Here is a 13,356-nt window from a genome sequence, read left to right as displayed (position 1 = left end):
GGCTCTCAGGCAGCCCCCCTCCCTCACTCCCGCAGGCCCTGCCCCCTGCTCACCCCTGCAGTCCCTGAAGTCGGCGTGGCTGGGCGGGTGGTGCTTGCACAGGCGCTCCAGGACCTGCTTGTAGTGCATGAGCCGGTGCAGCGGGCGCAGGAGGAAGGTGTTGAGCGGCAGGTAGCACACTTTCTGCAGCTCGAAGTCTCGGCACAGGCTCTCCAGCCGCCGCGAGGTCCTGATGCCCGTCTCCAGCGCCTCCAGAGCTTCGCTGTGCTTCCACAGGTGAGCCGCCAGTTGCTGTGGGGGCGACACACAGGACGCACGCGTTCCACCCAGCCCGGCTCTCAGAAATGCACCTCACCGTGGCCTTTCGTGGCTTCCTTTCATCGCACTTCTAGCTTATCCATTCGCTATTTATTTCATTATTTCGGTTACGTTCTCAGAATGAAAGACAAAGCTCTAGGAAAGCATTATGCGGTTTAAGCGGCATTGGAGACGTAGATGTACTAGAGGTGAGGCTGGCAAAACCGAGGGGAACAAACAGGAGCTCCTTCGTGCGGGCTGTGCTTTTCTTCTACACGTCAGAAGGGCCCAGAGCCAACTCGATAAGTGTCATATAGTTAGTGCTGTGCGCTTCTGTTACACTCACCCCTTCTGCTTTTCAGTAAGGGAGTATCCGCCGTGAGCCACCTGCTCTGCTCACTGGGTGAGGGTTACCCACGGAGCCTACTCTACGGGGGTCTGACACAGAAGCTTCCCTTGACCAACCTTTCTTCCGGCTCCTGAGCCTTCTCCTTGACCGGTCTGTGAACCTCCTTATGAAAAGCCAGTTTTAGCAAATACCCTACTCAGTCAGCCTAACTGGAACCCCCCACCCTAGATGTCTGGTCACCCTTGACACTCGGTTGCTCATGTCTTACCATCCCCAGGTGATGTCAGGTCACCCTGCCTTCAGCAAAGCATCCTGTCCGGCTGGTTCGGCCACAACCTGATTCCTCCCCTCCATTTCCTCTTTGTACATTCCCATCCGTGACCCCCACCCCGCCCCCGGCTAGAAACCCCCACTTGCCCACGCTGTATTCAGAGTTGAGCCCAGTCTCTGTCCCCCACTGAAAACCACACAGCAGCGGGCCCTACCCCAGCCACCACGGTCCTGAATAAAGTCTGCGTTACCATACTTAACACTTGCTGTTGAATATTCCTGTCCTGCAATGGCTCGTGGTAGAGACTAATGACGGTAAGATGTCTGCGGACAGAGCATTAGAGGAATTCCTCACGGGAGGTGGAGAAGAAGCGCAAGGGAAGGACATTTCCAGACATATAAGGGCAACGAGATGGGCACAAGGACACGCGGCACGAGAGAAGAGCGGCTGTCCTCAAGACGCCCTTCCCGGGAGCGGGCCCGCCGTGCGTGTGCCGCCCACCCTCACACCTACGTTTCCACGCTCCACGAAGGCTTTGTCAAGAGTCAGGATCCGGTGAGCGCAAACCCAACAGCGCCTGCCTCAACCGGGGCCGCCGCCCGAGTCTCCAAGCTCAGGATGGATGCCGCCACCAGCCAGTTGTCCAGGTCAGAAAAATCAGGAGAACATTCCGGATTCCCCCATTTTTCTGAATCCTTCACCAAGTCCTTCTAATTAATTCTACCTCCTAAAAATGTCAAGCCTGTTCCCGTCTTTCTCCACACAGTCACTGCCCTGGTTCTGGCTTCGTGTCACCCACCACTGTGGTGGGGTCTCCATCGGGACCTCCACCTCCACGCCTCACCCCTCCACGCCTCCAGAGTCCTGCAGGGCACACGGGGCCTTTGATCCTCATCCGCCTCCACTGTGCTTCTTACCACCTCACCTCAGGTGAACAGCCTGCTGAACAACCTGCTCTTGAACGTGCCCGGCTCACACCCAGAGCCTCTGCACCATCAGGACCCCTGCCCGGCTTCGGCAACCCCCTCAACACCCGCCTCTGCCAGTTAGGGACTTCTCTGCCTTCTTCTGTACTTAGGCCGTATTGGTCCATCTCAGCCCTCATCACTTAGTGGCCCCTGCTGGGTTTAGTGACTATTTTTATTTTGAAATATGGATTGATAGGAGCTTGCACAGAAATGTACAGGGAGGTCCTTCACCCAGCCTCCCAGGGCTAACATCTCGTGTAACTACAGCAAATCAAAAGGACACTGGTACAATCTGGAGTTGACTCGGCTTCTAACAGTTACATACGCCCTCGTGCGTGTGTGGACACGTGCGGCTCCAGGCAGTGTTATCCCACGAGCTGTTCCTGATCTGATCACGTTCCTGTATCCTCGGGGCCTGATACACACAGTAGGTACTCCATAAATGTCTGTTGCCTGCATGCCTTAATGAGCAAATGAGGGGCGCCTGGCTGGCATGGTTGGCAGACAGCATGTAACCCTCGATCTTGGGGTTGTGAGCTGGAGCCCCATGTTGGGAGTAGGGAGGTTACTTCAATAAAAAAAAAAAAAAAAAATGAACCCATGCACACACCCAGCCAAGGCAGGAATCTTGCAAAAACCTGAGTGCCTGGAGAGGCAAGTTCATGGTCAAGCACATAGCAGAATGTGAAGGACACAGGGAAGGGCCTAGAAAGATCATCCAGGGCTAGAACATGAAGGTCTTTGTCAGGTTTGGGTTTGGACTGTATTCTCCCGATGGGAGAGACGTGCGTAGGGCTGTGAGCCTCGGAAGTCTGGCTGGAGTGTGAATGCTGATGGGGGGCGGCTCGCTGGGAGGCAGGGCAGCGCCAGGAAGCTGGGCGGGTCCTCCAGCGCAGAGCCACCTGCGAGCCAGAAGGAGTGGGGGGGGAGCAGTTGAAGGAGACGGGGCAGGAGGGGGACACTGAGGCGACGACGGGCCGAGTGGACGTCCCGGGCTGGATGAGAGGTGGAGCTTGGGCGGGTTTGGAAGAACCTCTGAGCATCTGGGCAGATGTCTCCAGTCAGAAGTTTGCAGCATGAACTAGAGACCATAATTCAGGTTATCTGACTTTCAGGTGGGGACTGGAGCCGCTGGCCCAGCTCCCTCGGTCATGGTCAAGAGTGGAGGGTCTGGGGACCACCCCAGTCTGCTAAGCCCCTGCCAATGGCAGTGANGTCTGGGGACCACCCCAGTCTGCTAAGCCCCTGCCAATGCCGTGTGTGTGTGTGTGTGTGTGTGTGTGGTGTGTGGTGTGTGTGTGGTGTGTGTTGGACATTTGGGACCAAAGTGCTCTCCTGGGCTTCTAATCTCTGGAACCTTCTGCTGGCTCTCCTTCATACTTCATAAAATTTCTTTAAAACCAACTCTAACCACCACAAGAAAAAGCAACCCAAACAAATGCTAAAAAAGGCAGCCAGTGGCTCTCTGAGCCTCTCCCCGTTTTTACGTGGCTGGCACGGGGCGCCATGCTGCGAATGCTCACAGCACCCACACATGGACTCCAGCGCCAGTACCGCCAACTCACCAGCCCAAGGAGAAAGAACGGCTCTGAGGGAAAATGACGTATGTCACAGGAGGTCTCGGGCGCTAGGTGAGCAGAGGGGAGGGTGGACGCCCGCTTCCGCTCAGCTCTCCGCGGACGAGGCACCAAGGACAGCCGGTAAGCAGGAGAACGCTGGGGACTGTCCCCAAGGGGGCAGGGAACGGGCTGGCAGGTCTCCAGCAGCTGGCCCTGGCGGCCCACGGCGGAGTCCAAGCCTCCTTGAAGGGAGTCTGTGCAGGCGGGGCCCTCCCTGGGCAGGNCACTACTAATAATAGCCTGGTGTTGGCTGGAAGCCATATCGTTAACACAAAGAGCTGACTGATGTATGGTGTTACACGTACTATCACAAGCAAGAGAGAAACATTCTGCGTGTAAATGGACCCACGCAGTTCAGACCCGCGTCGTCCCCGAGCCAGCTGCCATCTCCGGTGACGGGAGCGCTGGGGGCAGAGGGGAAGGAAAGAGGCCGGACGCGGGAAGGTAACGGGGAAGTCCGACAGTAACAAACACGTGGTACAGAAGAGAGAGAGAAAGGGCAGCTTTCACAAGTGTTACAGAGGCTCGAGGCTGCCGCTGCCCGCTGTGTGATTCCACGTCTTCTGGAAAAGACACAACTATGCAGGCAGGAAAGGATCGGGGGTGGCCAGGCGGTGGGGGAGGGGAGGGATGAAAAGGCAGAGCCGGGAGGACTTTTAGGCCGGTGACTCTGGCCCGTGGCAGGTACGTGGCATTCTGCATCTGGCAGAACCTCACAGAATGTCCCACTCCAAGAGTGAACCGTAACGGAGACTACGGATTTAGTTAATAATAATGCACATCGGTCATAACAAATATCCCACACCCATGCAAGATGTTAGTACCAGGGGACTGTGTATGTGTGTATGTGTGTGCGTGCGTGTGCAAATGTGCATGTGGGACCTTCCCCCCCCATGGGCTTTCTGCTCAGTTTTTCTGTAAACCTACTTTAAGACATTAATAAAAAATACTATGGAAAGCACAAGGATGTCTATTACTGTTACATCTGAGTTTTGTGGATCAGCCTTACTTAAAGCATTAAAAACAAGAGGCGCCTGGGTGGTTCAGTGGTTAAGTCCGACTTCGGCTCAGGTCATGATCAGGTGGTTCGTGGGTTCGAGCCCTACGTTGGTCTCTGTGCTGATGGCTAGCTCAGAGCCTGGAGCCTGTTTTAGATTCTATATCTCCCTCTCTTTCTGACTCTCCCCTGCTCACGTTGTCTCTCTCTCTCAGAAATAAATAAAACATTAAAAAAAAATTTAAAAACACCATGGCTGTAGAACATCTTAGATGATTCTTGGTGATTATTTCAAGGGATTCTGCAAACCTGACAGCGTTCATGGTGCCTCTCTGGTCTTACCCAGAGGGCCATGTTGCTTTCTGAACATTGTAAACAAGTGAGCTCAAGGCCTGTTAAGCAGTATCTTGATTTGTTAAGAGAAACAGGAAATCTCTGGAGTGGCTTTAGATCTTATCTTTTCTGTGTACCTCCCCCCCCCCCCATCCCTTTGTCCTACCTCATGAGATGGATCATTCTAAGGGGGGAAAATAAAGCCTTAAACAACTTAGCAAGATCTTTGGGAATTAATTCAAACTCCAACAGTAACTTTTATTACAAAAATGTCTTATGCATTGTGGCTGCTCAGCTAGTACTAGAGGGATGGATGGAGGGATGGATGGATGCGGGGTTGGATGGGAGGCAGTGGTGGCAGAAGTGACCTGCCTTCTTTAGGGGTTGCTCTGAGTTATCAGTTAAGGTATTAGAGAGGCTTTTTTTTGCCAGTTGAGATGTAGGAAGATTGCTTTAAAATGTAAACAGAGAGGTATTTGTATTTAAAAAGGTAAACTGCGTGAATTAAAACATTCTGTATTGAAGGCATTGATAGATGAAGATGAAGACATAAAAATGAAAATTACAGATCTAAGCGATGGGGCAGATTTCAAAAATGGGGTAGAATATTGGTTTAGTATGTCTGGCGGCGCACCCTTACGCTTGTATCATTGCAGGTTTCGCTGGCTGGTTAGAAATCTTGCCTGGTACACTGACTTCAAGTCATAGGGATGGATTGGAATTCCTACTGGGCTCTAAATCCAGTATTTTCGTCACACTTACAAGAAGCCAGAACAAGTGATGAAAAGAGCAACGTTCAGTCAACCAAACCATGTTTTGTCTGCATAGCTTCTTAAAAATGAGTGCTGCATGATTTATTCACAGATAATACCTGTTGTTTTGATTACAGCACAGAGCTTTTAAGGAGGAAAAGTACTAAAAGCACTGCCTCCAAAGTGGCTGCATTTTCCTTCCAAATACGATTGTCTGGAAAGACAGAGGAGTTCACCCTGAGCTGTGCTGCCTGGATGTCGTCAAACGAAGTCACGTGTGGTTATGGATGGGGATGGAAGCCCAGGCCTTCCCTTCCCCAGGGAGCCTGTCCCACCCGAGTCCCATCCTGAGGCAGCTCACCTTCATACCCTGAATGTTCCTCAGCAGGACATCTCCGATTCTTTGGTAATCCCCTCTGATGTGGGCGTTCGAGCGGCCTTCCCTGAAAGCAAAGGCAAAGGGGTTGGAAACAAAAGCATCAGCAGTGGAAACATAACCTGAAAACGTCCCGGCCTCACATCACAGAATAGCAAGTTATGCCTTCCTTTCCAATCCCCTATTATTTACACCTCTCCCTTCTCCGGGCGCCACACAGCGTTAGCCCTGGAAGGAGCCTCTGAAATCGCCCTGGTCATTCTGCAGACAAAGAAGTCCCTGTGTACTTTGAAAGAGACGGGGAAGAACCATTTTGCCATCATTTTAATTTGGTCTCATTCTGTATTTTCCCCCATCCACACTTGGGTGACGTGGGTGTCCCTACAAGAGCTTGAACACCACCAACGGACAGCGTTTCTGCTCCCGAGAGCCCGAGCCTGAAGCAGACGGAGGGCCGCGTGGGAAGCCCGGGGGAAAAGAAAAACACGACTGAGGAGGTGCAGGAGACCGCGTGGGGGGTGAGGGTGCGGGCAGAGGCGGGCAGGATGGGTATCCCAGGTACAGGGAGGGCCAGGGAAGGGAGGTTCCAGACTCCCCCCAGCCCCAGACGCTGGGCGGAAAATGACAAGAGGCGGGCACTTTGAGCAGAGTTTTGGGTCTACTGTATTCATGTTTCCAACGGCTCTGGGCTGTAGCCAGTTGATAGGCCAAGAGCCTAAGCTGCAGAGAGGAAAGGAATATCCACCACGGTAGGTAGTTACTGAGCACGGTCCACAGGGTTGAGCACATTATAAGCACTAGTTCATTTACCCCTCATGATGGCCTTATGAGGGGGGTGCCATCATCACCGCCATTAAACAGCTGAAGAAACCGAGGCACAGACCACGCAGCTTGCCTAACGTCAGCTATCGAGAGACCGAGAGCCTGAACTTGAGCCTGGGGGGTCCAGCTCACACCCCTCCAACCATGGCCCTGATGCAGATCTGTGAAATTACCCACTGACGAGAAAGAGAATTTTCCAGAGACCATTAAAACACCATTTTCAACGAGTCTGGCTAATATCTTCAGACCAACTGTTCAGGATAGCTAGAAGCTGACTTAAACGAAAGGGATGCATGTAAAAGAAAAACGGTAAAAACTGCGGGCAGGGGGCTTCAAGTCGGAAGGGAGAGCCCCGGCCCAGGGCTTCCGGCAACAGGCAGTGAATGACGGTTTCCACTGGCTCTAAGCGGATACACGGGTTACATCAGGGGAGAGACGGCACCCAGACCCACTGGGTAGTTACAGCTGTCCGGGAATAGAGGGACAGAGAGCATACGCGATGCCCCCAGCCTGGGTCGTCACCGGCTTCTGGGCGCTCTCTTTATTATCTTCCCGTCCCCTTCGCCCCGACACAGAATTCCTCAATCCTTCCGCTTCCTCTTAGCGGCCCAAAGGGCGGTGGCCCATCGCCTTAATTACCACTCCTCTTCCAACCGTGTTGGGATTCTGTCCTCACCACTCCCTGAAGCGCTTCTGTGAAGGAACACCACCAACCTCCCAATTGCCTGAGCCCTGCCCCTGTGCAGCTTCTCGGGACAAGCACCCCAAACCTCGGCGCTCGGCTCTCCGGCTTCGGGAGGCCTTTCTCTCCAGACTCCTCTCGAGGTCGGTGCTCAGTCCCTGGGGGCCGCCGCCTCCTCTTCAGGCTACACGGAAGAGGTCTGTGTTCTCTGGGGACGCATGGGTGGTTCTGTGCTCCCTTCGCTTCCTGCTTCTTCCTGTAGAATCCCTGCATTCCCCACGGTTTCTATGCTTGATGCCAGATCTGTACCCAAATGTCCTCGTAGGGACCCAGGGGATGTATTTCTTATACCCACCAGAGGGTTCTACACGAATGACCCTGCAAGTATCTCAAACTCAAGAGGTTCCAGAGTTAATTATCTTACTGCCCAAACTCACCCCCCTTGGNCCTCAGGTATTTTCCCTCCTGTCTGTCTCTCCTACCACCCAGTGGATCAAATTCCCCCCAAAGGGTCATCGGAGAATGTTTCAGCGACAGTGGGAGACCCAGGCTCTGCTCTGGGAGAGTCTCCTCTATTGCCAATCACTGCATGTTATTCTGCCCCGTCAGCCGCAGGGTGGAGGCATCTCTGGAATTTTAGCCAATGGTTATTAATCCAGTCCCTATTGAGAAGTTTATCGTTTGGCCCTTCCATTGATCCTGATGTGTGCCTGCTTTTAGCTGAGAGTTTACGGGTGGTTCTTTTCCTTAAACGCTCGGAGAAGGGAGCTCCGGCCTCACATGGAGGCTTTCTGCTTTATAGAACCCCCTCCTCCAACCCTGCACCTTCCCCATCACGCGAAGCTCTTGTAGGAGCTGGAAAGCTCCCACTCCCTTCCCCTGCTGCCCCCCAAGACCTGAACAAAAAAAAGCTACTGAGCCAGAATGTCCTAATTTTGACTAAATGCCACACATTAATAAGAGGAGGCAAGGCATGTGAAACTTGATCTGTGGGTATGTAGATATGACCTGAAACTTCCAAAACTTTCCAGTGGGCGTGCCATTTGACAAATGCAGCTAAGGAAGGCCTTTAGTTAGTTCAAAGGACATAATTTAGATATTTTAGCCAGANCTTCATTAATAACAAAGCAATTTCCTCCTTCTCACACATAGTGCCCAAGGGAAAATGAAGTGCTGGGGAGAGGACATGGGGGGAGGGGCAGAGTATGGTGTGGAAGCCAGATTTTATTGACTTCCTTCCTTCTTCTGCCCACTATTAAAAGAAAATGTACTGATGTTAAAGCCCCAAACTCAAGGGGACAGTTTCCTGCATTAGCTGGCTAGCCGAGTCCTGTTTCTCGGTCTTTGGCATCTTTACTTTCATTTTAGAAATAGCTCTGAGTTCATGGGGCGCCTGGGTGGCTTAGTCGGTTAAGCGTCCGACTTTCGCTTAGGTCATGATCTCCCGGTTCGTGGGTTCGAGCCCCGCGTCGGGCTCTGTGCTGACTGCCAGCTCAGAGCCTGGAGCCTATTTCAGAGTCTGTGTCTCCCTCTCTCTCTGACCCTCCCCTGCTCACGCTGTCTCTCTCTCTCCTAGAAATAAAAAAAATAAAAAAATAAATAGCTCTGCATTCCCATCACCAATGTCCTGTGCCCCGGGGAAGGCAGTCATGTGGATAAATCCAACCGGGTCAGCTCTAGGTGGTGTGGAGGCAGCAGGCCGGGGCCCCGGAGGTCAATGCATCCAGTCCGGGCAGCCGCCCGCCTCTGGAGCCCTCCACCCCATCTGCAGCACGCACGGCCAGTCCTGACCCCCGAGTGTTCCAGAACATGGCGCCAGTCCATGGGAACAGGACAAACCCAAAACTCCTGCTGCTCCTATAGAAATACGGTCATGTTTGTACCTCCTTTACGTGTTAATCCCACCAAATCTGCAAGTTCAAACCATCTGCTTTATGATTTAGAACTGAAAGGTCATTTTATTATTAAGAACATGGAAAAAGTAATTATAATTCTTACAGAACATCCTCCGGATGTTAACCTCACAAGAAAAGGGTCCTTGTTTAGGAAACAGGGCTGCATAGTTGTCTGTGTAATTACCGCGCGGCCGCAAAGCTGAAAATTCTTCTGACAATTTCAGATGGGAAAGCCATGTAGTCTGAAGCCTCCCGGATGCTCAATTCTGCCCCGCGCACCGTGACGAATACACTCCCCGGAGCACACCGCAACGTCAGCTCCGCACAGGGTTGAACACACACCCACACACCCACCGTACGTCTCCAAGTCTTCCTGTCCCTCTGCAGACACTTCATTCGCCCTATGTGAGCCGGTCACTAACTCCGCAGCCGACAGACCACGGAGAGAGAAAACGACAGAAGGGCCAGTGCCCTGTGGGAGAGACCAGGACCGGGGCTGTCTGCAAGGGGCAGGAGGAGCCCTTGCACCTGAGGGCTTGGACTCTGACCGCCAGGAAATACAACACCGGCAGTAGGTGGCGGTGGGCAAGGCCAGTGGGAGACATCACCCTTCTGCTCCCCCACTTCCCACCCCCAACGTCAACATAGAATCTATGTGCAGCCCTACGGCAGTTTACAGTGTGTCCACGGCCTCACTGGGGACACAACAGCCAGCTATCCCACATGGTACTACGCACCCCAGGACGCCGTCTCCCACTGTGAGTGTTTTCTGGGGAGCGGGACATGAGGCTCGGCTTCAGCCAAGTGTCAGAGGAGATTCTTTACCATGGAAAGCAGGTAGTGACTGACCCACTGGGCTTTTCAAGTAGCCCAGTATTAACGCAAGCATGTTCGCCAAGCACTGGGCCTTTCCCTTCTGCTCCCGACAGATGAAGCATCATCTCGTTAGACTGAAACACAAAGCCAACTGCCGATCAGAGCTGGGGGGCGGCCTTTCTACCTCGCTCCGGGTCTGGGCGCGCCCTGACCCCGCGCAATGGACTGAACTTTGTGAGCCTCGTTTTTAGGCCTCATTTGCAAATCAAACATCACATCTTTGCTCTTACTAGTCCCTGTGGTTCCTATGATTTTAAATGAAAACAGTCTGTGATCGTATGTATTTGTGTATACGTGTAAGTAGAAAGATGATGTATAAATAAGGAAATGAATAAAGACACATCTTCCATGAATGTGTGGGGATGGAGGGTGGCTGGGTTCAAAGCAAACAATTTAGCCAGAGTAATAGATTATGTTTATATTTATCTATATCATATACTTACTATTTAGATATATTTTTATCTATTATGTTTATATACTATATGTACTACACACATCTAACATATATAAACATATTAGCCCCATGTAATTTATGTTGATTTCAATATTCTTTGATGGATTTCAATATCCTTTGAGATCCCTGGAGAAGAAAATCCAAATCATTTGAATTTTAATTCACATCCCCCCTTGTGGGAAAGATGTTCGGGCCAGAGGCGTCCTCACTGGGCATGGGGCACTTGGGTTTCCCTTTGGTCGCTCCAAGTAAGGGACCCACTCTCTGGGCAGTGCCTTCAGACGGCAGATGCTCCCTGTTCTGGGCAGCGTCATGCCCGTCAGTTGCAATGCCAGGATGCTTCAGGCTACAGCTTTTCTTCTGAGGTTTAATGCCAGGTCCCCTTTAATAAGAGAAGCATTAAGTCACAGCCCCGCTCGCAGACAGGATCAACGGTGCCCAGAGAAGACTTGACGTGGTCCCCTGGGTTCAGTCCTGTTCGTAAGCCACACGTTAAAGTGCAGGGGGACAGAAAAGCCATTTTAAACTCCAGTGACCCAGAGAGCACTCGCTCTCAAGTGTTTTCCAGTGGAAGCTCCCCTGTGGTTCAGGCAATTGGAAAAATTGTCTTCTTTTTTCTAGGAAAAGCAGCTTGGTCTCGAAGCCCAGTGGGCTGTCCCCTCAGGAACAAGGCAGATAATCCATGGAAAACCAGCTCCCACATGTGACTGAGGACATGTCATTTTACTCCTGGGTTAAAAGGAAATAATTACCAACATCACTGTCCCTGAAACCCTGGGGGACAGTGTGGAAAGCCGGCTGGGGCAGAATATATTAAATTCAGTGTCCTTGCGGTGTCTTTCTGGGCTTTGAAACAAACATGAAATTTTCAATTTACACAGGTAAGTGTCCAAGCAGATGTCTCCCCCCCCNACTGATATACCCCACAAATTCTTTTCCACCGTTTGTGCTAATTTTTTGAATCTTTCTTCCATTGCTCGCGCTTCCCAGGTGATTTCTAGGTGGACCCCACTGCCTTGTCTCCGAGGAGTTTCACTGCCGCTTACCTTGAGAGCAATGATTTTAAACCCTTTTTGCACAGCCTTATTTTTTTAAACCAATAAAAAGTGTCAAACTAAAGCTTTGAGACACAAGAAGTCGCCCGATCTGGCTGAAGGTGGTGGGGGTGGGGGGGCGCACTAAGAGATACCCCCCCTCCCCCAGAGTCTTGCTTTTTGACAACTGCCTCACAGATTCTGAATTCCAGGGAAGTGGATGGTGAGGAGCGTCAGGTGCTGTGACATTCAGGCCTGAAGGGAAAGGAAGGCTGCATTCTTCTGTCTTCCACTCCGGAGTTCCTTCCTCTAAAAGCTTCTAAAGTTGTGCGTCCACCATGGACCCACATATGGCTGCTTACATTTTAACTCTACTTAAAAGGAAATGTTAAAATTCAGCTCCTCAGCCACAGCAGCCCAACGTGAAGTGCTGAACAGTCCCATGTGGCCAGTGGCTATTACTGAACAAGGCAGACACAGAACGTTCCCATCACTGCCGGAAGTTCTATCTGACAGCATTACTCTGGACAGAAACAGAGAATACGTTTACAGCTCCCTCCCCTGCCCCCAGGTTCATGGGCTGCAGAGAAAGCAAAAAATGGGGTGTAGTCCTACCTGGTCTTATGCCGACCCACTTTCAGAGCCTCATTTTCCATGGTGGGGAGGGGGAGGTGGGCATAATGCCATGGGATTGTTTTGTTAAGTGAGACAATTTAAGAGAAAATGTTTTGTAAGGTGTTGCAGAAGCACAAGCTGCTTTCCCATAGCAACGCTGCCAGTCTTAAAGCTGTCGTCGTTTTTAATGCCTCTAGAATACAACCGGGATTTCTGTTCTGAGAAAAGGGTCCGAGGCCCCCTGATCTCTTGGCTCGGCCTGAGGAGGAAAGAGAGCAGGCCCTCTTGAGCTCCCCGACCACGGACACCCCTTTCCGATCTTATCCGGCTGTGCTCCCTGCCTCCTTGACACAGAACAGGGCGAAGGAGGAAACGAGCTTTCAGAGAGTGATAATCATGCCGTGTTTTGTCCACTGAACATTGAGGAGAGCGACTGACTGATGCTAACAGGGACGCAATACACATTTGTCGAATCGACGAAGGCTGATCCTGAGCAAGTCTGTGGACACAGGGGCTCACGCACACACAGCTCAAGGTTCTGAGGTGGATGGATGGCCCTGCCGCCAGAGCCCCAAGTGTGTGACTGGGAAGGAAAAGGGTGTGTCACATCTTCACCCCATCACACATCTGTGTGCCTGTGTGTCTGTGTGTGTGGCCGGGAACGGCCTGGAGTAGCAGGCAGGGGCTATTTCAGATCACGCTTGGGGCTGGGGTTTCCCAGAGGCTAGAAGTTGTCCTCACGTTAGTTACAAGTGAATAGCAATGAACCTGATTCTTTGGAGTTCTTTCCTTCTAAACGTTAGGGCTAAAACTTCTGGCGCTAAAGGTGTAGGGACAGTCAGACCGGCTGGTTTCAAAAACCAGTTGTGCCCTTAAACAGCTATGTGACATCTGCCAAGTAACTCACCCTTTCTGTGCATTTCCTCACCTGTGACGTCAGGAAATAACAGCAGCATCTACCTACTGATGTTCTTGTAAATATTAAATGACACGGATACACGAAAAGCATTGAACAG

General features: G+C 51.8%; 1 protein-coding gene across 1 annotated transcript in view; it reads right to left on the bottom strand.

The window, feature by feature from the left end:
- The window catches only part of FARP1 (FERM, ARH/RhoGEF and pleckstrin domain protein 1), a 220,885-nt gene that overhangs the window by 12,919 nt on the left and 194,610 nt on the right, over positions 1-13,356 (bottom strand). The window contains exons 16-17 of the mRNA XM_077753961.1: positions 5,948-6,029; positions 54-291 (exon numbers count right to left, since the gene is read on the bottom strand). Coding sequence (XP_077610087.1) covers positions 54-291; positions 5,948-6,029 — 320 coding nt within the window. The remainder of the gene's footprint in view (positions 1-53; positions 292-5,947; positions 6,030-13,356) is intronic.

The sequence above is a fragment of the Crocuta crocuta genome, unplaced genomic scaffold, assembly GCF_008692635.1.
Source record: "Crocuta crocuta isolate KB4526 unplaced genomic scaffold, BGI_CrCroc_1.0 scaffold31, whole genome shotgun sequence".
Taxonomy (NCBI): domain Eukaryota; kingdom Metazoa; phylum Chordata; class Mammalia; order Carnivora; family Hyaenidae; genus Crocuta; species Crocuta crocuta.
This window is presented reverse-complemented; position numbering and strand designations above follow the sequence as displayed.